Source organism: Chiloscyllium plagiosum, unplaced genomic scaffold (genome assembly GCF_037043375.1).
Source record: "Chiloscyllium plagiosum isolate Xiang-an unplaced genomic scaffold, Cpla_swu_hap1 HiC_scaffold_13, whole genome shotgun sequence".
Classification (NCBI taxonomy): Eukaryota; Metazoa; Chordata; class Chondrichthyes; order Orectolobiformes; family Hemiscylliidae; genus Chiloscyllium; species Chiloscyllium plagiosum.
Window position 1 is genome coordinate 59,350,047 of NW_028270151.1, and position 24,829 is coordinate 59,374,875.

The 24,829-nt window shown below is 39.4% G+C and overlaps 1 protein-coding gene and 1 long non-coding RNA gene across 9 annotated transcripts in view; one reads left to right on the forward strand and one right to left on the reverse strand.

The window, feature by feature from the left end:
• ift80 (intraflagellar transport 80 homolog (Chlamydomonas)) overlaps nt 1-24,829 on the forward strand; it is a 229,777-nt gene that overhangs the window by 8,595 nt on the left and 196,353 nt on the right. For 3 of the 8 annotated variants that reach the window (XM_087993646.1, XM_087993648.1, XM_087993647.1), the window contains one exon: nt 13,490-13,566. The exons of the other annotated variants lie outside the window; for them this stretch is intronic. In XM_087993646.1, coding sequence (XP_087849772.1) covers nt 13,527-13,566 — 40 coding nt within the window. In that variant the 5' untranslated portion in view covers nt 13,490-13,526. The remainder of the gene's footprint in view (nt 1-13,489; nt 13,567-24,829) is intronic. 8 annotated transcript variants of the gene reach the window in all.
• LOC148148321 (uncharacterized) lies at nt 3,186-11,751 on the reverse strand. The gene is made up of 3 exons (XR_015759035.1): nt 11,653-11,751; nt 5,749-5,779; nt 3,186-3,282 (listed from the first exon to the last, which is right to left on the reverse strand). It is a non-coding gene; the product is annotated as an uncharacterized LOC148148321 (long non-coding RNA).

Consider the following 24,829-nt stretch of genomic DNA (forward strand, 5'->3'; position numbering starts at 1 on the left):
GTCCTTATAAACTCTGCTCAGGCAGCATATCCAATATCACTTTCTTATCAATCTTAAACCCTTTAATTGTCTCAGTGATCAAACTATAATGATCTAATAATCCCTTTTCATTCAAGCTTATCTCTGGTAATCACTTCTGGAAACATGCCTATGGCTCAAATTAAATTTATAAACTTACTGGTTTCCTAGTTTTAATTTCAGAGTATCACCTGCATAGTTACAAATCTAGGGTAGATCTCTGTTTTGCTGAGTGAGGATGGCATTATGATCAGCCTTCCATTCAAGTAATATGTGGTAGACCTGGCTAATTGCATTGATAACTGCAGATTATTTTAAAGTTGCCTGTAGGTATAGTTTGCTTACAAAACATAGTGAACCAGGTTCAACAAAAGAAATTAATTTTCTTTGAAGTACTCTAGGATATCATAGTGTTGGGAGAGAATTATGTTTCTAGCCCAATCAGAAAGGAGGCACTGCCAGACCTGGTTCTTGAGAATGAGGTGGACCAAATGAATCACGTGTCAGCGGGACAATATTTAGGCATAAGGGATCATTATACCATAAAGTTTAGGATAGTAATGGAAAAGGAAAGGGAGCAGCAATTGCTGCAGAAGGCTATGGAGGCCAAGTCATTGAGTATGTTTAAGACCAACATTGATAGGTTCTTATTTGGTAGGGAAATCAAAACTGTTAAAGAGAAGGCTGAAGAAACATCTTAGCCATGATTGAATGGGCTTGATGGGCCAAATGGCCTAAAACTGGCCCTGTATCTTATGCAAAGGTGCTATACTATATATATATGCAAGTTCTTTAAATATCAGAAATTTTGTAACAAACTATACAATAACATAGGAATTCAAAAATTGTTGTTTACATCTATGGAATCTGGCTGAAGCACAAATGTAACATTTCAAACATTGCACCTCTCCCTTCAAAAGGGGAGATACTTGTCTAACATTTGTTATGACATGGTGTAAACTCTTCTGCTAATTTAAACCAGCAACACAGAAAAGATTCACCCCATGCTATAATCTGTTAAAAGTAGAGAGGCAAAGACTTGTCCCAGAGTTCACTATTTAAAGTAAAAATTAACAACAGAGAATATTAACTAACAGCTATTTACAGATCCTTTCTCTTAAACCTTCCACTCTACAATATTCGTCTGATTTTTTTTTAAAAATCCAATTAAGATTGACAAAAAAAAATCATGTTTTAAAACCAGTCAGCTTTGACGAGTTTCCTGTGTAGACTTTCCTCGGTAGATTCTCTCCAGATTGGTTTTGATGCTGTGTGGCGCAGACTCCCCACAGTCAGGTACCTCTCAGAAAGCTCTTGAGCTAGCTGCCTACATGTGTTGGTCTTTTGGCAGTTCTCTCTCAATTGTTCAAAAATGTCCAGTTTTATACCCCAAAACATCGGATCATTTCATTGGTTTTAATATTATCAAAATATTAAATTCAAACTTGATTGGAGTTTGGTATCTTGGGCATTAATTTAAACTGACCAAATTTGAATTTGTTTTTGTCTTGAGGCAACCTAGCTACTCTATTGGTGTTGACCATGTATTACATTGTTACCTTGTTTAGAACGCGTTGAGCTGTGTCAGGCAGTTTTGCTAGTTCTTCAACTCTCTTTTAAGGTACAGGAGCTCTACACCTTCATAATACATTCCATGCTTCCTATAATTTCTATCTGTTAGCCACTGCAATTCATAGAAACATAGAATCCTTACCGAGCAGAAAGAGGCTATTCACTATTCACTGTCTGCACTCAGCCTCTTACCCAGACTCTCGTGCCCACCCAATTCCCATAACCCTGCACTTACCGTAGCTAATCTACTTAGCCTGCACATCCCTGAACATTACGGACAATTTTTGCATGACCAATCTACCTAAATCCCATGTCTTTGGACTGTGGGAGGAAACTGGAGCACCTATTCATACTGAGATGGAGAGAATGTGCAAACTCCAGACAGTCGCTCGAGGCTGAATTGAATCCAAGTCCCTGGTGCTGTGAGGCTGCAGTGCTAACCAGTGAACCATTGTGCTGCCTTGGTCAAGGTGTGAGGTTGGGCAGTCGAAAGTTTCCCAACCAACCTGCTCAATGATATTACATCGAACCTCTGTTGTGATGAGGCATCACACCTGTGGTATCTTCTGACCAGTTGGGACTTGAATTTTGCCTTCCGGGTCCAAAGATAGGGATGCTACAACTGCTCTATAGAAGCCCTTGAGTTCAGCAGTATATTGATAATTTATCCAAATGTGGAAGATGTCACAGCAAACGCTAATCTGAATGAACCAATCCTCATCCATCAAGAATGGGAACCATGGCCAGTTTTCTATTTTCTAATTTGGTGCAGTGACTCACTGTAGTGTCCCTGTTGCTGCTCACATTAAGATTGACAGCTTAAGTATTCAACAAGCAAGCATTACCTCTAGCAAAGAAAGGGATGAGAACAGACATCTCTCCTAACGTCAAAGAAGGTGGAAGACCGCCTAGGCAGAGAACATTTCCATTTTGGGTTTAATCCTTCAGGAAATAGGAACCACCGGCAAAAGAGCTGAGCCAAAAGGCATTCCCCTGAATGTAACAGTTAAGGCAGCAATAACAGATGATTGGCTCCAAAGTGGGCTCCCCATGTTATGAACAAGTATGCACAAATAAATTTTTTAACAATGACAAAACCAGATTTTTTTTTTAACCAGGTCACTCTTTAATGTTTAAGGATGAAACCTGTTATAGTTATGGAAAGCAAAGCAAACAATGTGTCACAGCCAGTTCGCTTCTAAGTTGTATGGCCACACCGATTCAGGCTGTCAAAATTCCTGGGATGATCTCCAACACTTTTTTATTTGAGATGTGAATCAGGAAAGTGGATGAAATGTATCAGTAAGACAATAGGAAGATTTTTCATCATGACAGACAATTGCTGTAAGTGTCGCAGGATTGCTGGTCACGAGAGTCAAGCTGATGTCCTTGCCTTCCTCTCTTAATGCCACAGGAAGAAAGTGAAGATCAGAGTTGAGAGCATGGTGCTGGAAAAGCACAGCAGGTCAGGCAGCGTCCAAGGAGCAGAAGAATTGACATTTCGGACATAATCCCTTCATCAAAAATGAAGGGCTTATGCCCAAAACATTGACTCTCCAGCTCTTCGGATGCTGTCTGACCTGCTTTTCCAGCACCACGCTCTTGACTCTCTTAACACCACAACCAAGCTTGAGCCATCAGTTCAAGTATTAGACGTGTAATACCAACAGCAGTTGAAATGAGCAGGAAGCACTAGAGGGAGAGAAATACAGTTAATTTTTTGAGTATGATGCAGCTTCTTCAGAACCAACAGAAGCTAATTTCTTGGTTTATTAAGACAATTGATAAGAAACCAAGCTGCAAACTAAGTGTTCTTAAAAAAGATTATGACAAAAGCCAATATGATGATGAGAGTTTTTTTCATTCAACATGGGAAATTGGGATAGAAACTTGCACACAGGTAGATGACGCAGTAAAATGCACAATGGACCTGACAAATGTAACTGCTGTGGATGCAATATAGCCTTCATTCGAAAAGGCTGAAAACCTTGAGGAGTTCCAGAAAAGTTGTTGGCTCACTTCCCTAGCTGAAGCCATGAAGCTCATAGAGATGTTCTGTAAGTTTATCCACAGCATCACCAGTGTTCAGTCAAACAAGTATAAATTTGGTTGAAAAGTTCTTTGAGGAAGTGACCAACTTGATAGATGAAGGAAGGGTTGTAGATGTCATATACATGGACTTTAGGAAGGTGTTTGATAAGGTTTTCCATTGTAAACTAATGCAAAAAGTGAAGTTACATGGTGTGCAGGATGTTCGAGCTCGGTGGATAAAGAACTGGTTGAGCAACAGGAGACAGAGTAGTGGTGTTCCACAAAGGTCAGTGCTGGGGTCACAGTTGTTTGTAATGTACATAAGTGATCTGGAAGAGGGCATTGTTGGTCTGATCAGTAAGTTTGCAGATGATATGAAGATTGGTGGAGTAGCAGAAAGCATAAGGGACTGTCAAAGAATACATGAGAATATGGATAGACTGGAGAATTGGGCGGAGAAGTGGCAGACGGAGTTCAAACCAGGCAAATGTGAGGTAATGCATTTTGGAAAGTCTAATTCTAGAGTGAACTATACTGTAAACAGAAGAGCCTTGGGAAAGGTTGGAGCAGAGAGATCTGGGAGTTCAGATCTATTGTACCTTGAAGGTTGCTGCACAGGTGGATAGAGAGTCAAGAATGCATATGATATGCTTGCCTTCATCAGCCGAGGTATTGAGTGTAAGTGCTGGCAAGTCATGTTAAAATTGTACAAGACTTTGGTTCGGCCACATTTAGAATACTGTGTACAGTTCTGGTCGCCACATTACCAAAAGGATGTGGATGCTTTGGAGAGGGTGCAGAGAAAGTTAGAATGTTGCCAGGTATGGAAGGTGCTAGCTATGAAGAGAGGTTGAGTAGGTTAGGATTGTTTTCATTAGAAAAAAGGAGATTGAGGGGGGACCTGACTGAGGTCTACAAAACCATGAATGGGTGAATAGAGATCAGCTTTTTTGCAGAGTTAGAGATTCAGTAAAGAGAGGGCATGCGTTCAAGGTGAGAGGTGAAAAGTTTAAGGGGGATACATGCAGAATGTACTTTACACAGGGGGTGGTAGAGGCCTGGAATGTTTTGCCAACAGAGGTGGTGGAGGCAGGTACAGTAGATTCATTTAAGATGCTCTGGACAGATGTGTGAGTAGGTGGGGAGCAGCGGAATGCAGATGCTTAGGAATTGGGCAATAGGTTTAGACAGTGGATTTGGATCGGCTCAGGCTTAGAGGGCCAAAGGGCCTGTTCCTGGGCTGTAAATTTTCTTTGTTGTTGGTTCTCTTTGAAAAATGGGAAGGCATTGATGACTCAGCAGACGGTAAGCAGAAAAAAAGTTTTTTTTTCTGGTGTTTAATCCTGACATTTTTCAAAGCCTCCTAGGTCAGACTACTATATAGTACAATTTATTTTAACAATACAAATATTTTTCATAAGCAGTTTTATTTTTTGTGTTTTTTTTCACATAGAGCATGTTTGTAGACAAATAGGGTTACAATGGGTCATCCTTGAAGATATTGAAACACCCCCTTAACACTTCCTATTTATGGGTGGATCCCTTTGGGATGTGACTCATTGGGATTTTTGCTGTAATTGCGTTATAATATGTGAATATTTTCAAGCAAATTCATTTGTTTGACTGCTCATTGGAGCCACATTTTCAATTTCTATGAATTGCTTTAGAGCAATTTTCAAAATACTTGTGCGAACCTAGTTTCTTTTCAACCAAAAATATGCAGAGAAAATATTAGTGAGCAGCTGAAGTTTTTAAGTTGCAAGGTGATTAACGGTCTTTTAGTAGATGTGAAGGAACTTGACTAAATCAAGAGCAGACAAGTTATTTGCGCAGCTATTTTTATGCTATTAACAAGACGATTTCAGGTTTTTTGTTTTTGATTAACATTGCTTTCAATAATGCTTTTGAATTACCATTTGAAATATAGAATGTTAGTTGCGATCAATATAGAACTTAAGCAAAGCATTCCCCTGCATTATGTAGCAATATACTCTAGTAGTAATCTATCAAAAATGGTAGAGAAATATTGCCACATCTACAATATCATTGCCAATTGAAAAAAATCTTTCAAATATGTGCAAAAGCCCAAACTTTGGGATATTACATGCAAATTTAAATTTGGCTCACCTTTACTTCAAATTGGCTCAAAATATTTTTACTGTAAATGAAGAAAAAGATAAGTATCAATCTTTTTCATTGAAAGTCGTGAGCAACATTTCTGGACTGAGAATGTTTTCTGGGTTATCAACTAGTGATTTTGAACTTCAAAGTTGATGAAAATTGAGATAAAATATTGGTAGAGGTACATTTACTTTTCTTCCACCTTTTTTGTTTTCTTTGTTTTCCCTCTTCTTCTGCTGCTTTACCAGTTTCTACCCCATTGATTCATTCATTTTATATTTATTTCTCATAATTAAGTTGGTTGACTATATAGATTTGAGAATGCTTTCATTGTTGCTTATCAGTCAGCAGGCAAAAGTTCCTTACTACATTTTTAGCATTTGTCCACCAATGGGAAAGTGGTTGATTGCTGATCTGCATATCTGGGGCAGGTGTCTAAAGTTGTGGGAGTTACTTTATTTCATTGTCAGAGCCAGATAAATCTAGTTAAGAAGCAAAACAAATAAAATATTTTAATCATTTTTATTACTGTTCTAGTTACATTTTCATTGAAATATGGAGGTGAGGGACCAAGTACCCACTGTTTGTGCAGAAACAGGATTAAACTTGTATCAATAGAGAATCTTTGACTTGTTTTTAATTTTTAAGTGTTTCACAGCACATATTAAAAAGAAATGAAGTTAAGCTGCAGCTGGAATATTGCTATTACAAAGGATGAGCAAAAGTCTCATTAAAGATGTTGACTTTAAAAGAGTCAGTAGTTTCAGGAGGGAATTTGAGAACATTGGGTCCAAGCTGCTGAGAGAATGATTGCCAATAATGAAGCAAAAGTGGGATGGAATACACACTCTGAAAAGGGAGCATTCAGGAGTAGATCTTTAGAAGTTGAAGATGCTTACAAGGGTATTGAAGGGCAAGTCTGTCAAGAGTTTAAATGCAATGATAAGTTTTAATTTTGAGGTGTCTGGTTCAGGGTTTTTGCAGAGAGGAGTGAGATGACAGGAAGTTGGTGGGCTGATTTAAGTCAGGAAACAGCAATTGGGAGTATGTTCTGTTTACTTTTTAAACTCCTGATGATTGCAGGAGAAAGAAAAAAAAATTCAGAAGTAGAATTCAGTACAATTAATCTCTTCTTTAGCTTAGAGGAGGGGAAAAAAAGGTTACATTTTATCTCCAAATATGTAATTCAGTGTAAACCATTGTAGCACCTCTAAAATAGAATGAGACAGGGAAACTTTGATGGAGAAACTGAAAGGTGTATAGAGACAACCTTAAATTATCCTCAAGGTATAAAAATGTATATCTTTAATTCATTCTTTAGGTGTGGGCATCATTGGCAAATTCTGTACTTAATGGCCTCCTCTGGTTGCTCTCTACCAAGATGGTATGGGAGGCGGGGTTGCCTTGAATTGTGGCAGGCTGTATGTTTTTGGTGCTCTATGGCATAGCATTTCATATTTTTAACTCAGCTGATGATGCAATGGAAATTATACATCTAAGATATGGAGAGACTTGGCAGAGAAAATTACAGGAAATTATGCTATATGTACCTGCTTCTCACATTTTTTCAAGTGGAGATTATAGACTTGAAGATATTATTTGAAGAAGTAGTAATGAATTTCTGCAGTGTACCTATGGATAAAACGTACTGAAGTCATGACCACAATGGCTGTTTAGCTGAGTGAATTTTTAATTTTTAAAAAATTCACTCGTAGAACATTGGCAATGCTGGCTGGCCAGCATGAGAGAGTTAATAAACCATTGACTATTTTCTAGATGGTGTCAATTTTCACCATTGTTATAGCTGAATCCAATTAGAAAATGAAAGGAATTCTATTACACTCCTACCTTGTAAATAGTGGAAATGTTTTTGGGAGTCATGAAGTGAGCTAATTGTTGCAGAATCCCAAGTTCTGACCTGGTCTTGCAGCCATGCCAGTAATGTGGCTAGTCCAGTAGGTTTTCTAGTTAATGATGATGTGCAGGTGTGATGGTGGAGACCTTGGTGATGGTAATACCAATGAATTTTAAGAAGAGCTAGTTAGCTCTCTAATTGGAGATGATTACTGGCTCTCACCTGTGGTACACATGTTATTTCTAACCAGCTCCACATAACATTCCAATTATTTTATCATTAGTGATTTCCTCACTGTCAACACCTTGTGATTACTATCACCAGAAATTGATTTGGACCAGCTATAAAAATACTTTGGCTACAAGAGCAGGTGTAGACAAGCAGGAGGTTGGAAGAACACAGCAAGCCAGGCAGCATCAGGTGTTGGAAAAGTAAATGTTTCAAGTGTAATCCTTCTTCAGGATCTGAAGAACCTTTGAATCAGTAATGGACAAGGAAAACCTCTGGCTTATTTGGCATCTGGAAACGTCCTTCAGCTTATGAATCACTACACCTCCATATTGAATCATTTGAAAGAAGCATTGAGTGTACCAAGAAAATAAGATTGTAATCATGTTTGGTGATAGTGGTTGTGGTTAGAGTGCCAGTGGGTTGGAGGTTGTTGTTAGTGGTGGTGGAGAATTAACATGCCAAAATGCCTTAACTGAGTGTGGTGAACAATGTTGGTGAAATGCTGGCACATGTAGTCATATGGACGTATAATGTTAATGTAACAAAAACGATCTAGCTCAAAAAAAGGGCAGGAGTTCGTACAAAACATTCTTAGTTTCAAAAGTGCAGTTGATGCATCCTGACTGAGTTGTATGTAGATGATGCATATAGCTCTGTCAGTAGTCGAAGGAGTAAATTTTTAATGTAGTGGATGGAGTGGCCACCAGCGTTCTCTAATTCTTTTTGATTGCATGAATCTGCAAGTTCTGTGCATGGTAATGACTTCTGGAACTAGAAGTCTGTGCCATGATCAACATCAGCATGCAGAGGGAATACTGGTGGCTGGCTACCAATGGGCTGTTTTGTCATGGATGGCAATCGGGCTTAGAATGTTGGTGAAGCTACACCTTTTCAGGCAAGTGAAGAATACACCATCACTTCCGAATTTGGCCTTGTTAATAGTAGATAAGCATTGGAGGGATAGGAGGGGAGTTATGCACTGTAGGATTCAAGCTGCTCACCTCCGCTTGTGGAAGGCAGAGCACCTTTTCAAAGTGGGTTCCTTTGAAGAGACTTTGCAGTGGAACAGACTTGGTTAGAGACAGAAAAACTACAGTTGCTCGAATCCAAAGTGGACAGGCAGGAGGCTGAAAGAACACAGCAAGCCAGGCAACATCAGGAGGTGGTAACCCTTCTTGAGTCCTGAAGAAGGGTTACAATCGAAACATCAACTTCTCCACTTCCTGATACTACCTGGCTTGCTGAGTTCTTCCAGCCTCCTGCCTGTCTACTTAGCATGTATTTTCTTTACTACATGTACAGTAACATTATAAAAATCAAACAAATACCTAACAGTTTTAAGTTATAACTATTTGCTGACTATCTATGCATTGTACTGCTGTTAGGTTTTTGTTGAATGTAATTGTTGCATGTCCAAATTGGCATGAGGTCATCCTGGTAGGGATCAAGTGGTGTTTGTATTTTGATGAGCTTGGAAATTATACGACCAAGTTGTACAACCTTGGTGTTAACCTGCACCATACATTGATATAAGAAAGGTTATGTTTTACCCTTGGATACCTATTCTCAACTTGGAAGAAGTTACATTAAAATAGTTCAGACTGAAGGATTTTTATAAATACATAGCTCATGGTGGACAAACATCTAGGGACGGGAGAAATGCATCCCACTCAGGATTCCTAGTTAGCAATCTCAGCTATATAAGAATGTTTTGATTCAGCTTACAGTTTGAGATGTGGAATGCACTATTTAGGCTGTTACCTCAGTGTAGAACTGAGGGAGTACTCTACTGTGAAAAGTACTGGGTCAAGAAACTTGAAAGGGTTCTGAAAAGATTTACAAGGATGTTGCCAGGGTTGGAGGATTTGAACTATAGGGAGAGGCTGAACAGGCTGAGGCTGTTTTCCCTGGAGCTCCAGAGGCTGAGGGGTGACCTTATAGAAATTTACAAAATCATGAGAGGCATGAATAGGATAAGTAGACAAAGTTTTTTTTTTCCCTGGGGTGGACATTTCCAGAACTAGAGAGCATAGGTCTAGGATGAGAGGGGAAAGATTTAAAAGAGACCAAAGGGGCAACTTTTTCACACAGAGGGTGATACGTGTATGGAATGAGCTGCCACAGGAAGTGGTAGAGGCTAGTACAATTGCACCATTTAAAAGGCATTTGGATGGGTATATGAATAGGAAGGGTTTGGAGGGATATGGACAGGTGCTGGCAGATGGGACCAGATTGGAGTGGGATATCTGGTCGGCAAGAACGAGTTGGACCGAAGGATCTGTTTCCATGCTGTACATCTCTATGACTATGACTCTAAGCATTAAATTGAAACTGCTGTCTTCAGTCAATATAATAGATCCTGTGTCCCTATTTGAAGGAGAACCAAGTAGTTCACATGTCTCTCGACTGACACCACTGAAAAACAAATGATCAGTTTATTTAAATCAATACTGTTTGTAGGACCTTGTATATCACCTGCCACCTCTGGTTACATTACAACAGTGATTGGATTTCAGAAGAACTACACTGGCTTTAAGCACCTGGGAATTTCTGTAAAAATACAAGTAATTCTTTATATCTGCCAGATTTCAATGCATATTTGTTGAAGATCAACAAAGTGGCATCTTGATTAGAGGAGGGGACATAAAATCCACCAGATGGCGCTATATCTACATAGGTCCCTGGAGGGGTTTATCCAGTAAACAATTGCAATTCGTTGAGTCAAATTAGTCCAGTTTTTAGACAACCAACAATATCAACTAAGGAAAATAAAGAAATGAGAAATCTCTGTTTTCTGAAGATGCAGATAAGTAATGAAGTCCATTTTTGTTCCAGAATTTATCCAGTATATATACATATCCTGCAATCTGTTTTCTATTAGACATGATTTGGATGAATTGCTGTAAATTCTGTGTCTTACAATTGTATACTGCACAACCAGCTGATGAAGGAGTGGCGCTCTGAAAGCTACCTGCTTCCAATTAAACCTGTTGGACTATAACCTGGTGTTGTGTGATTTGGAACTTCTATTAGACAGTTCTTCTACAATCCAAAGTGTAAACTAAAATACCACTTAGACTTCTGCTGTTTGAAAGTTCACCCTTTTGCTCTTGGAAAGCTCTGTGTATTGCAAAGTTTACTAGTCATCTGGTGGAAATGCTTCCAAAATGCAATTATACACAGTTTATCTTCAAGGATGGGGATATAAAATAACATGAGGAACTGGAAGCTGTTTTTTAAAAAAAATGGTAATTTTTAAAAGAAAATTTGATAATTTGTAATTGTTCACCCATTTTGAACCAAAAGTTGAATCTGGATTACTTGAAGACAATAGTAACACTGGAGAGTATTGACAGAAATAATGAAATGCATATGGCAGCGAGGGCAGGGATTAAATATGGACACATTGAAAATGTAGGTCAGTTACAAATGAAGATTTCAGGAGGAGGGAAATATGAAGCTCAGAAATGGGGCCTAGATTTGTGTATAGCAATTTAGGAAATATTTAAGTTGGAAATAACATAGGAAAAGTTTATCAATTCTCAATTTGAAAGTAGTACCAAATTATCCAGTAATTCCAATAGGAGAAGCATAGACTTCCAAAGAACAGCCCGCAGGAATAGAACATATTGATATATTTCGCCAACTTAGTAATTCCTAGCTTTTATTCTTTGAATTGCTTAAGGAGGCACTGTTGACTTTACTAATAATAGAGAAGAAACTAAGAGTGTGTGCAGATGCAAATAGTCGCTATGCTTGTCTAGATTTGAATGTTAAAGGTAAAGACGATTGTAGTAAATATAAAGTATAGTAACCCCCTGTACCTGCAGTGGATACGTTCCAACGGCTACTGAAACCATTCAGATGCATAGGAGCAAATCCATTCATTTCAATGGGAAATTTGCCTTCCTGGCAACCCTCTGGACCGTGGTTCTGGAAGATTCCCAATAATACGTTCAGGTCGCAGTAAACTGCGGGTAACTGAAACTGAAACAATTCCGCGGATATGGGGGTTGCCCTGTATTCAAAATGAACATGCAAGGTGAAGTCTATAAATATTCCTCCATTCACTTTTACTTTCCAAATGGGAATCAAAAATGAACAATATTACAAATTAACATGCACTTGTATCTTCATTATCAAAGTATGGCTAGTTGGTTTCCATAGTTAGTCATTGAGATAGACAGCACAGAAACATGCCCTTTGGTCCAACTTGTCCATGCCAAGCAGATATCCTAAATTAATCTAGTTCAATTGGCCCATATCTCTCTAAACCCTCCCTATTCATACACCCATCTAGATGCCTTTTAAATGTTGCAATTGTACCAACCTCCACCACTTCCTCTGGCAGTTCATTCCATACATGCAGCATGACCTCTTAGGTCTCTTTTATATCTTTCCCCTCTCATCCTAAACCTGTGCCTTCTAGTTCTGGACTCCCCCACCCCAGGGAAAAGACCTTGTCTATTTATCCTATCCATGCCCCTTGTGATTTTATAAACCTCCTATAAGGTCACACCTCAGCCTCTGACACTCAAGGAAAACAGCCCCAGCCTGTTCAGCCTCTCCCTATAGCTCAAACCCTCCAACTCTGGCAACATTCTTGTAAACCTTTTCTGAACCCTTTCAAGTTTCACAACATCCTTCTTATCGGAGGGAGACCTGAAGTACACACAATATTCCAAAAATGGCCTAACCAATATTGTGTATTGCTGCAACATGACTTCCCAACTCCCATACTCAATGCTGTGATCAATAACGGAGCGCATACCATACGCCTTCTTCATGATCCTATTTTCCTGTGACTCCACTTTCAAGGAGCAATGAACCTGCACTTCAAGGTCTCTTTGTTCAGCAACACTCGCCAGGACCTTACCATTTAAGTGTATAAGTCCTGCTCTGATTTCCCTTTCCAAAATACAGCATCTTGCATTCATCTAAATTTAAGTGTTCTTTTTGATCTGTGAATCATTTCTAAGGCTTTGAAAATCTGAATCCCAAAACTATATAATAATTCAAAAGTGATCACACTAATTTATAGAAGGCAAATCTCCTCCTTTTGCACTTTTTATAATTAGGTACTTATTTAGTTATGCCCACATTTGTGTTACAGAAATGATAATTGAATTGCATTAAGAAAGGTTTGTGAAATGAAAAATCTTAACTTGCATTTTACCACTGTCAATCTTATTAATACTTTACACCTGACTAAATACTTTAATGGTTAGCAAAGTTATGCATGGCCTTTATGTATGAACCAATTAAGCAGTAAGGGTTACAGAAGAGATCAGTGAAATTGTATTAGTCTTTGCAAACAGCCAAAGAGACATGCTGTTAGATATGATTCACCAGTATTTGGAACATGCTGTCGACATAACTATCATCACACCAGCTCTGATATTTACCATATTAGTCATTTCTCTTTTTGGCTTGACAGCAGCATCCATTTAATGACAAAAAACACTCATGTTGCTGTTGCACAGTAGCAGTGTGAAATAGCTGGCTTCACTTGCTCAAAACATTTGAGAAAACTTACCCTTTCAGGGTGATCTGAGTGGACTGGCACTTTCCACTACAAAGAGTCATTGAGCCTTTCATGAGTTTGCACAAAATACGGTGCAAGTTGAAAAGCATTGACGAAATATGTCTTTTTTTTTTCAGCAATATTAAAGTTCTGTGCTTCCAACTGACTATTTGAATGCTGATCTTTCTTAGCATCATCCCAATTTCCACTTCCAGTAAGTATCTTCGTCACCTTATTCACTGGAGCTTATACTTTTGCTATAGTCCCTGTAGAAGCTAATAAATTTGTCAAGAGAGGAACTTTCCAGTCAACTACCATACAGGATGTTGCCTGGTATGGTAGGAAGATCGTATGAGGAAAGGCTGAGGCACTTGGGGCTGTTTTCATTGGAGAAAAGAAGGTTTAGGGGTGACTTGATAGAGGTGTACAAGATGATTAGGGGTTTAGATAGGGTTGACCATGAGAACCTTTTTCCACGTATGGAGTCAGCTTTTACGAGGGGGCAGAGCTTTAAATTAAGGGGTGGTAGGTATAGGACAGATGTTAAGGGTAGATTCTTTACTCAGCGAGTCGTGAGTTAATGGAATGCCCTGCCAGTAGCAGTGGTGGACTCTCCCTCTTTATGGGCATTTAAACGGGTATTGGATAGGCATATGGAGGATAGTGGCCTAGTGTAGGTTAGGTGGGCTTGGATCGACGCAACATCGAGGGCCAAAGGGCCTGTACTGCGCTGTATTTTTCTATGTTCTATGTACAAAACCGATCATACAACAAGGTTTCCTAATTTAAGATTTTCACTGTAAGAAGCTAAAACCAAAATTGATTAAATATTATTTAGTAGGCAATTAATACATCAAAATACAAAAAGGTATTTCTATTAACTTTTCAGATGACCAAAATCCTCAAGCCATGTTTATATATAATTTCATGCTCTCAACAGAAATGTATTCTGGTAAATTGAAGAACAAATCTCTCAATTTAAGATGATTTTTTTTCCCCAACTGGTTTGCTAAGTTCAGCCTTCCAGTGTCTTTTTAAAATCACATCACCTTCAATTAATATTCTGAACATACTAGAACATCCAGGCTGCACGATCGGCTTTTAATACTCATTGTTCTGAAGTCTCAGAGTCCTGCATACCTGTTATCTCTCTGAACAGAAAATAGACTCTTTAAAATCATCCTTCTTGCACAGCTGTGGCTTCTCAACTTTGTCCACCCGTGTCTCACAACTTCATACCATCCCCCATTGTAGGGTTTTCTCATTTTAACAAAATAATTTAAATCATAAGCCTTTTTTCAAATCTTGCAGTCGTAAGACTTTTTAAAAAAAAATTTCCCATCTTATTTACCTTTTCAAATGTGCTCCTCTAATTTTGCCATACCTGTGTTAAATCGAGCAACATCTTCTCCTAAACATTCTCTATCTAGCTGTTCATTCCACTACTTATTCTGCTTATGTTGTCATGGACAAATATAGCTCTAATTACCAAGCCCAATCTTGACCTCTTTCCGTATTACAGTTTACCACTCTGCAATGCCATCTGACACCATTGGTAATATATAAGTTGAAGTTACTTTGGCACACTTATAGCAAAGTAGCAATTAAAGTCCTCTATCCTTATTGAATAGCTTGGAGTCACTTCAGATCAGAAGTACTTCAGTAGCTGTCAAATACATTGACACTGTCTTATCCCCCCCAGTCCAGGAACTTCCCACATACGTTCGAGACACCACCCATGCTCTCCACCTCCTCCAAGACATCCGTTTCCCCGGCCCCCAACGCCTCATCTTCACCATGATATCCAATCCCTCTACATCTCCATCCACTCTGACCTGGGCCTTCAAGCCCTCTGTTTCTTCCTCTCCTGACGTCCCCAACAGTACCCTTCCACCGACACACTCATTCATTTGGCTGAACTGGTCCTCGCCCTTAACAATTGCTTCTTCGAATTCTCCCACTTCTTCCAGACCAAAGGGCCCCAGCTATGCCTGTCTCTTTGTTCGCTACATAGAACAGTCCCATCTTCTGTAGTTATCCTGGCACCACTCCCCACCTCTTCCTCTGTTACATTGATGACTTCATTGGCACCACCTTGTGCTCCCGCGAGGAAGTTGAGCAATTCATCAACTTCACCAACACATTCCACCCCGACCTTAAATTCACCTGGACCATCTCTGATACCTCCCTCCCCTTCCTGGACCCCTCCATCTCCATTAATGACGGCTGACTTGACACTGACATTTTTTACAAACCCACCGACTCCCACAGCTACCTGGATTACACCTCTTCCCACCACCCTACCTCCTGCAAAAATGCCCATCCCGAATTCCTAATTCCTCCGCCTCCGCCGTATCTGTTCCCAGGAAGACCAGTTTCACCACAGAATACACCAGTTGGCCTCCTTCTTTAGAGACCGCAATTTCCCTTCCCACGTGGTTAAAGATGCCCTCTAACGCATCTCGTCCACATTCCGCCCCTTTGCCCTCAAACCCCACCCCTCCAACCGTAACAAGGATAAAACCCCCCTGGTGCTCACCTTCCACCCTACCAACCTTCGCATAAACTACATCATCCGAAGACATTTCCATCACCTCCAAACGGACCCCACCACCAGGGGTATATTTCCCTCCCCATCCATTTACGCTTTCCACAAAGACCGTTCCCTCCGTGACTACCTGGTCAGGTCCATGCCCCCCCAACAACCCACTCTCCCTTCCTGGCACCCTCCCCTGCCACCGCAGGAATTGCAAAACCTGCACCCACACCTCCTCCCTCACCTCCATCCAAGGCCCCAAAGGATCCTTCCATATCCCTCAAAGCTTTACCTGCACATCCACCAGTATAATTTATTGTATCTGTTGCTCCCAATGCGGTCTCCTCTACATTGGGGAGACTGGACGCCTCCTAGCAGAGCGCTTTAGGGAACATCTCCGGGACACCCGCACCAATCAACCCCACCGCCCTGTGGCCCAATGTTTCAACTCCCCCTCCCACTCTGCTGAGGACATGCAGGTCCTGGGCCTCCGCTCCCTCACCACTCGATGCCTCATCTTCTGCCTCGGAACACTTCAACCCCATGGCACCAGTTTCTTCATTTTCCACCTCCCCCACCCCAGCTCCAACCTTCCAGCTCAGCACCGCCCTCATGACCTGATCTATCTGCCTATCTTCCTTTTCACCTATCCACTCCACCCTTCTCTCTGACCTATCACCTTCATCCCCACCCCATTCACCCATTGTAGTCTTTGCTACCTTCCCCCACCCTCCTCTCTGACCTATCACCTCCATCCCCACCCCCATTCACCTATTGTACTCTATGCTACTTTCTCCCCACCCCCACCCCCACCCCAGTCTCATTTATCTCTCCACTCTGCAGGCACCCTGCCTCTATTCCTGATGAAGGGCTTTTGTCTGAAATGTCGATTTTCCTGCTTCTCAGATGTTGCCTGACCTGCTGTGCCTTTCCAGCACCACTCTAATCAAGACTCTGGTTTCCAGCATCTGCAGTCCTTGTTTTTACCCAGTGCTAAATCAGGGTTGATCAATGAAATAAAATATATAATTTATAATTAATTAATAAAAGGCAGTAATTGCCTTTAAAAAAAAATTGCCTTTCGCTTCATGCAATTTTAATTACTTTAGTGATTCAGCACAGAACAGAAAATTCTTATCATTGTAGGTCAAATTGCAGTCATGTGCTAGAATAACTGTGACAACACCAGAACAGAATTATATTTTGGCAAATGTGAAAATTCTTGTGCCAAAAAGACATTTAAAAATTATTATTTGAAATATTATCACAACTGCTAGGTGCTTTTTTAAGAAAAGAAAGTTAGTATAACTCCCTTGGTGTTGATGAAGTTCAAACTTTTGATAGATTTATCTCCAGCCCAGTTTGTAAGGATGGTGGAAGCTGATTAAGCTTTCAAAAGGAAACTGAGTATGCACTTGATAAGGACAAATTTGCAGCACAATGAGAAAAGAATAATGGAGGGGGAAATAATATGATTGCTCCTTTGAAGTGTTGGCACAGACACTGTGTTGAATGACTTCTTTCTGTGTTGTGCAAAATTCTACGCTTCTACTTTGTTCTGACCATATGCAAATTGTAGCTAATTAACTCAATCTCTATTTGATTTGGGAACTGTGGGGCATATAAGGGCTTCATACAAGGATACTTAGCACTGCTTCTACAGAAGGATAAACTGATGCCATTTCTGGGGAATCTCAAAGCCAGCTGAACTCCTTTGCAGAAATAAATCAATGAATAGGGAATGTAATTTTCAGTAAAAGTGGTTTGAGTATTTTTAATACATTAGTGAAGCTATATCTTAATGCTACAAGATCATACTGTTAAAACATCTATATCTGTCCATGATATGTTTTAAAATTATACATTTGCGCAAACATAGATGTGCCTGATTTTATTTTAATCAAACCACATTCATTTATGTAGAGTTAAAATTGGACCCAGCCTGTCCATAAAATCGTTCTCCTAGTTGTCAATTTTTTTCATTACAATGTGTTAAAAATTGCCAATATGCCTTTAACAATATATTTGCAGTAGTTCACAAATGCAAATGCTGTATAATCTCAGTTGTGTACCATCCTGTTTCTCAGTTGCAGATAAGCTACTTTTCACCAACTAGCTCAGTTTCTGCATCCCATAAACAGCTGTAATTTTTGACTTCATAAAAATTCATTTTTTATTCAAAATAACCACAATATAGAATTTCATCAGAGACTGAATTATAACTGCCTTTGATCCATTTCTCTTGCTATAACCTTATTTCAGTTGAAAGTATCTGCTCATAGTTGCCCCTGTTATGATTTCTGCTGAGATTATTTCTAGACCTTTTGGCTATCATAGGAACAGAAGTAGCTCATTCAACCCCTTGAGCCTGTTCCACCATTCAATGGGATGGTTGTTCTGTGGCCTTCCATATGCAAGCCTTTGGCCCATTGGTCTTAATACCTTTGCTTCACAAAAATTCATCTCAGATTTAATTTTTAAAAAACCTAACAACTGAAAGAATGTAAACTACTTGTATTCTAACTTCCAGAAAGGAACATTTCCCTTTATACTGAAAATATGTCACACCTATGGAATTACAGTCTGTTCAACAATCAGTTCAGTTAGACCCAGCTTGCAATAGGCTCCAGTATTCCCTTTTTACTGAATTGTAACTTTCAATAACTGCATCCAGATGTTTTCTTCAGTTTTGTAAGAGTTCTTTAAATCTATTGTCGGCAGTAAAGCCAGTTCCGCTGACTATTCCTCCAGAAATCCTTAGTTTATTGCAGGATGTGCCTCTTTGACTATCATCAAATCACAGAATTCTAATGATGCAGGAGACCATTTGGCCTAAGATGCCTGTACCAATTCCTCAGACAAGCATCATTTCCAAGTGCAACTCTCACCTTGTTTTTCATACCCTTGCACACTATTTCTGTACAAATAATCATCCAATTACCTCTTTTTCCTCAATTGAATCTGTGTCCACAACATTTCCAGTCACTGCCTTCCATAGGAGAAAGTGAGGACTACAGATGCTGGAGGTCTGAGTCAAAAAGCTTGGTGCTGGATAAGCACAGCAGGTCAGGCAGCATCCAAGTTGCAGGAGAGTCGACGTTTCCGGCATAAGCCTTTCCATATCTTAATTGTTCACTTTGTGACAAAGATTTTTTTCTCACATTGCCCTTGTTTCTTTTGCAAGTCACTTTCAAAATAAAGCAACAAGAGGGGGGGAAGATGAAATGAGGGTAAGCTAGCTAATAATATATAAGAAGATTGCAAGAATTTTTAGATATATAAAAAGTAAGAGATGAAGAGTACATTGGACAGCTGGAAAATGAGGCTGGAGAAGTAGTAATGGGGAACAAAGAAATGGCAGAGGAACTGAATAAATACTTTGTATCAGTCTTCATGGTGGAAGACAACAAGGCAAATCAGAATTTCGAGAGAATTGGACGCAGAGGGAGTGTAGTGGTATCGCTATCACTAAGGGAAAGGTGCTGGGGAAGCTGAAAGGTCTGAAGGTGGACAATTCACCTGGATTGGATGAAGCACACCACAGGGTTCTGAAGATTGCTGAGGAGACTGTGGAATCATTGGTGGTGATGTTTCAGGAATCATTGGAATCGAAGAGTTCCAGAAGACTGGAAAATGGCTAATGTTACACCTATATTTATGAATGGAGGGAGGGAGGGAGGCAAGTAAAAGGCCAAGTCATTAAGTGTATTTAAGACAAGATAGGTAGGTTCTTTGCTAGAAAGGGGATGAAGGGTTGAGAATGGTGTTGAAAAACATATCAGCCATGATTGAGTGGTGGAGCAGACTTGATGGGCTGAATGGCTGAATTCTGCTTCTATATTTTATGGTCTAAATGTATGCTTTTTTTTGTGTTCCTTTTACAAGCAGAAACCACTTCTCCCTATCTACTTTATCCAGCCCACTGGATAGAAAGTACCTATTTCTTGACACTAGCAGCTTTTTCTATTTTGACCACATAGAACTTCAGTCTGTCTGAAGTATTAATTTTTAGGAAAGCCCATAACCTGATATCAAAATAGGTTCAAGAAATTACTTCTCTCAAAGAGTGTCAAATTTAAGGAGGAGATATGTTGAAGGGTTATGGAGTGTTGGCAGGAAAATGAAGTTGAGGTCGAGATGAGATCAGCCATGATCATATCAAATGGCATACCAGGCTCAAGGGACTGAATTGCCAACTTCTGCACCTAGTCCTTATGTTCTTTTTGTAGTCTAATTTGTTGGAAGTAGGAAACAAAAGGTGAGAATACTGATAACCCAGAAAGGCATATAAATAGACTGTTAGTTGGTAGAAATGTGACAGATGGAGTTTGATGTGAGAAAATATGACATTATCCATTTTGGCAGAAGAACAAAACAGTAGGATATTATTTAAATTGTGAGTGATTGTAGAATGCAGCAATACAGAGTGTTTTAAGCATGAACCATAAAAAGCCAGCTTGCAGATACAGTAAGTAATTAAGAAGGCAACCAATATTTTATTGTAAGGGAGATGGAGGAAAGCTTTACGGGAACTTTGCAGTGCATTGGTGAGAGTATACTTAGATTTCTGTGTACAGTTTTGGTCAATTTTATTGAGGAGAGGAAGCAGATATTTGTAAAAAAGCAGGTTGTGCCAGATTAATTTGGTTGGCTATTTTGGTGAAGTAACATGAAAGGTTGATGAAGGGGGAACAATGGAAAGGCTGTTTAACTCTTATACCACAAGGCTCTAATTTATTAATGTCAGTGTCCATCAGTTATATTTTCTCAAGGATAAAAATGTCAGTATGGTAAATAATTGCTTTTTTTTGGACTGGAGGATAAATAAAGATGTTCCCCAAGCACAGTGTAAAGACCATTGCTTTTTTTTTTTGGAGTTTGAGGAGGTGTAGTTGGGGTGTGAAGGGTAAGTATGGGATCTGCTGAATAATTACTCATGAGTTAGCCTGTGTATAATAGTCTGAAGTCTCTGATTTAAATTAAAACTTTCATAGGGTTCCAGGTGTCAAGGAATTATCCAGAGTAAGCTACAGTTTGCTCAGAAAATTGCTTCAGAGTCTGCTGCATTAGGGATTCTACAGGTTTCCCATTTGCAACTCCCATTTATGCTGGAATAGCTAATGTGCAAAGATCTGGGCCATTATGTATGAAAGGGTCCTTTCACACTTTGGATTTTGCCTTTGGATTTAAACATCCAAATGTGCAACAGAAAGAAATATCACCTTAGTGTTGTCATTCTACTCTGGAATGCTGTCAACAACTGCAAGTAACACTAGAACTTTCTCAAATGCTGTGATTCTTTAATTAAAATTTGAAACCTGAGATATTGCACAAAATAATGAAAACCAAGGAATGAGCTTAAGTTTTCAATTTAACCTGAGGTTTCGGATTACATTATAAAGCACTCAATCCATGGTTCAGAGTCATCTGGTCATCTCACTTAAGTGACTGCTGGTCTTTAATTCTCCATATTTTCATTCATAATTTGAATCTCTCAATTTGCAGTGTAATTTGGTACACAGTGGAAATTAAACTTGTTCAGTATTATTAAAACATTTTAATTGAAAGCAGAAGTTTGACAATTTTGAATGCTGCACCCCAAAACAATTACAAATCTAATTTAGCATTTTTCTCGCAAGACCCGCAAGTGAATAAAACAAATCATCTAACAGAAGACAATTTATGGATAATGTGTATGATGCGTTCAGTAGCAATCAGTATGACTTCAGTAAGGGATAATCTTGTCTGAACAAACCATATTGGATTTTAAAGGGATGGAATCCTCAATAGGTTGCTGTGAACCTTATGGCTTGTGATACAAGCTTTGAGCAAGTTATTGGCAAAGTTCCTGTAAAGATTGCAGCATAAACTTAAGACACTATGAATTTATCAAAAATGTTGAAAATGGATAAACAACTGGCTTAAGGCAATAAAGAGGCAACAAGGTTATGGTAAATAGTCAAATGTTGGAAATAAAATTTAAAAATGCAATAAGTTGCATTATAGTTCTGATTACATTGAACACATTATGGTAGTAAGGTTTTGGCTTAATGATGGTATTGTTGAGTCTTAAGGTGAAAGTTTCAACGTCTTGGCAAGTAGCTACTGGAGTTACAACTCTAAAGTTGTGGGGAGATTCTTGAGTCCATGAGATATGGACATGTGAGAATTTTATTTCTCTAATGTAGATATAGGGGTTTGTTTTATCATGCTCCTTCCTTTGTATGAATGTGACAACTTGTAAAAACCTGCTGCCTTTATAGAGATAATCATTTCAATCATGCTATGTCATATGACCATTTAATTCACTTCATCTATTACCACAGAGGTCACCTTTGTTTTGAAATCTACTTCTTTCTCTATCTGGCCTTTTGCAGGGAGGCAGACTCTTGAATTCACTTGAAATTAAAATTTCAAATTCCATGCTATGTTATCATGACCTACCTTTTGTCAGGTACTTCCATGGATTTATTCAATTGCATACATACCTTCACCTTTTTGCCTCTCTCCACTAAAACCCTTTATCCCACTCTGACCATTGTCACTGGTGTCGTCGCCTTGATATGGGCTAAGCCAGACCAGTCAAAACATTTTTAAGCAGGCAGCTCAGACCATAACTTTGCAATTTGTTTTGGTAAGTGTACAGTGAAAATTATATGGATTAAGTTAGGTTGACTGCTAGATTTTAAAACAGACCAAAATTTATTCACAAAATTACACAATGAAACACACAGAACAGAATAAAGAACACCTACAGAATTCAGTCTGTCCAACTAGAATTAATTATGCTGTTCCATATGTACACAACAGTCCCAATAAGCAAACTCCCTTTAAAAAGCAGTATAAATGGGACACATGCTTACAGGTTGAAGTTGAAGGGCAGAAAAGAGAGAGTTTCCACGCAGCTCCCTGTTGAACATCCCACCAGTTCAGGCTGAACGAAAACTGCTCAGCTCAGCTGGAGAGCTGACCCCTCCCCTTTCATTATACAGGTCATTTCTAAAACTTGACCACTTTGGCCTGAAGTCTCATCTGTTTACATATAAACAAAAGGCCTCTCAAAGTCCTTTTCATCTCTGTACCAAACCAGACTGATCAGAGCCAGGCCCGGTTTATTACCCCTCTGAAAAAAATCAAGGACAGAGTCTCCTTGAGCCAAGGATTAGCTTCTTGAAAAAAAAATGGGACTAGCTCCCTTAAAAGGACACCTCCCCCTTTCAAAAAAATTAACTATCAATACCAAAAGATGGCTTCATCCTTAACCCTTCAAAACACGGTTAGTAGTCTAAACACCCACATTCACTATATTAATTATAAACATGCAAACATGCACAACTACATGCAAATCCAGGCGACCGCCCAACCACTACCGAACGCCTCCGTAATTCATTCAAGACTCAATAATGCCACATGCAAAATTGCCAAATGAATGGCTGCAACAACAAGCTCCATTTAAACAGTCTGGCCTTTTCACAATTTTTCCACAAATGTCCATGGGTTGTGATCAGTGTATATGATTGTCTCAGATACATTGCTGGTAACATAAACACTGAAATGTTGTAATGCCAACAACCAAGCTTAAAGTCTCTTTCTCCACCGTTGAATATTTTAGTTGATGAACGTTCAACTTCCTGGAAAAATACCGATTGGTCTTTTTATTCCTTCGTCATCCTCCTGCAGGAGCACCGCACTGACACCCCATCACTGGCATCGATAGCCACTTTGAAAGGCTTTGTGTAGTCCGGTGTGGCAAATATTGGGGCAGTGGTTAACACAGTTTTTAGGCTTTCAAATGCCTTTTGACTGTCTGCTGTCCAATGAAACCTCTTGCCCTTATTTAATAATTCGGTGAGTGGAGCAGCTACATTGCTAAAGTTCGGCACAAACCTTTGGTGAAATCCACTCAATCCCGGGAACCATATACTGTTTTTTATTTTTGATGGTGTGGGAAATTCCCCAATTATTTTCGTTTTCATATCCCGTGGGGCCATTTGTCCATGTCCAGGAACATAGCCGAGGAAAGTGACTTGGGCTTTGGCAATTTCACTTTTAGCCAGGTTTACCACCAAGCCTGCCTTCCAAAGTCAATCGAACAAGTCCAATGAATGCTGTAAATGTTGCTTCCATGGGTGACTAAAAATCATCAGCTCATCAATGTGCACCACACAATTGGATAAACTGGCAATGAACTTATTAGTTAGTACCGGAAATGTGCCTGGAGCATTTTTCATACCAAACGGCATGACTTTGAACTGATATAGTTCATTTGGCGTTATGAAAGTGGAAATTGCCTTTGCTCTCTCTGACAGAGGTACTTGCCAGTAGCCTCCGAGCAAGTCCAACTTAGAAGTGTAAGTTGCTTGTCCCACTTTTTCGACACAGTCCTCCAACTGTGGAATTGCATATGCATCAGTCTTTGTAATGGTGTCGACTTTGCGAGAGTCCACACATAATCGTTGGGTACCATCTGACTTTGGCACCATGACTATGGGTGAGCTCCAGTCACTGTAACTCACTTTGATTATGCCATCTTGGACCATGCGCTCTACCTCCTGAACCTGTGCCAACTTTAGAGGGTTATTCCTGTAAGGATGTTGCTGAATCAGAAAAGCATCTCCGATATCTACATCATGCCCAATTAGGTTAGTACTTCCCAGTTTATTTCCATATATCTCCCCATGTGATAGTAATAACTCTTGCAGGTCATTTTGATTTTCTTGTGGAAGGTAACTCAATATTTTTTCCCAATTTTTGACAACTTCCTTATTGTCCACTTTGATTTGAGGAATTTCTAATTGAGAATCCTCTGAACTTGGTTCTTCCTTCTGCACTGTAATCATTCTCCTCTTGCTTTCCTTCCCTATCAAAATACCTTTTGAGCATATTCACATGACACACTCTGTGAAATTTCTTCCTGGCTGGAGTTCTTATCAAGTACTTA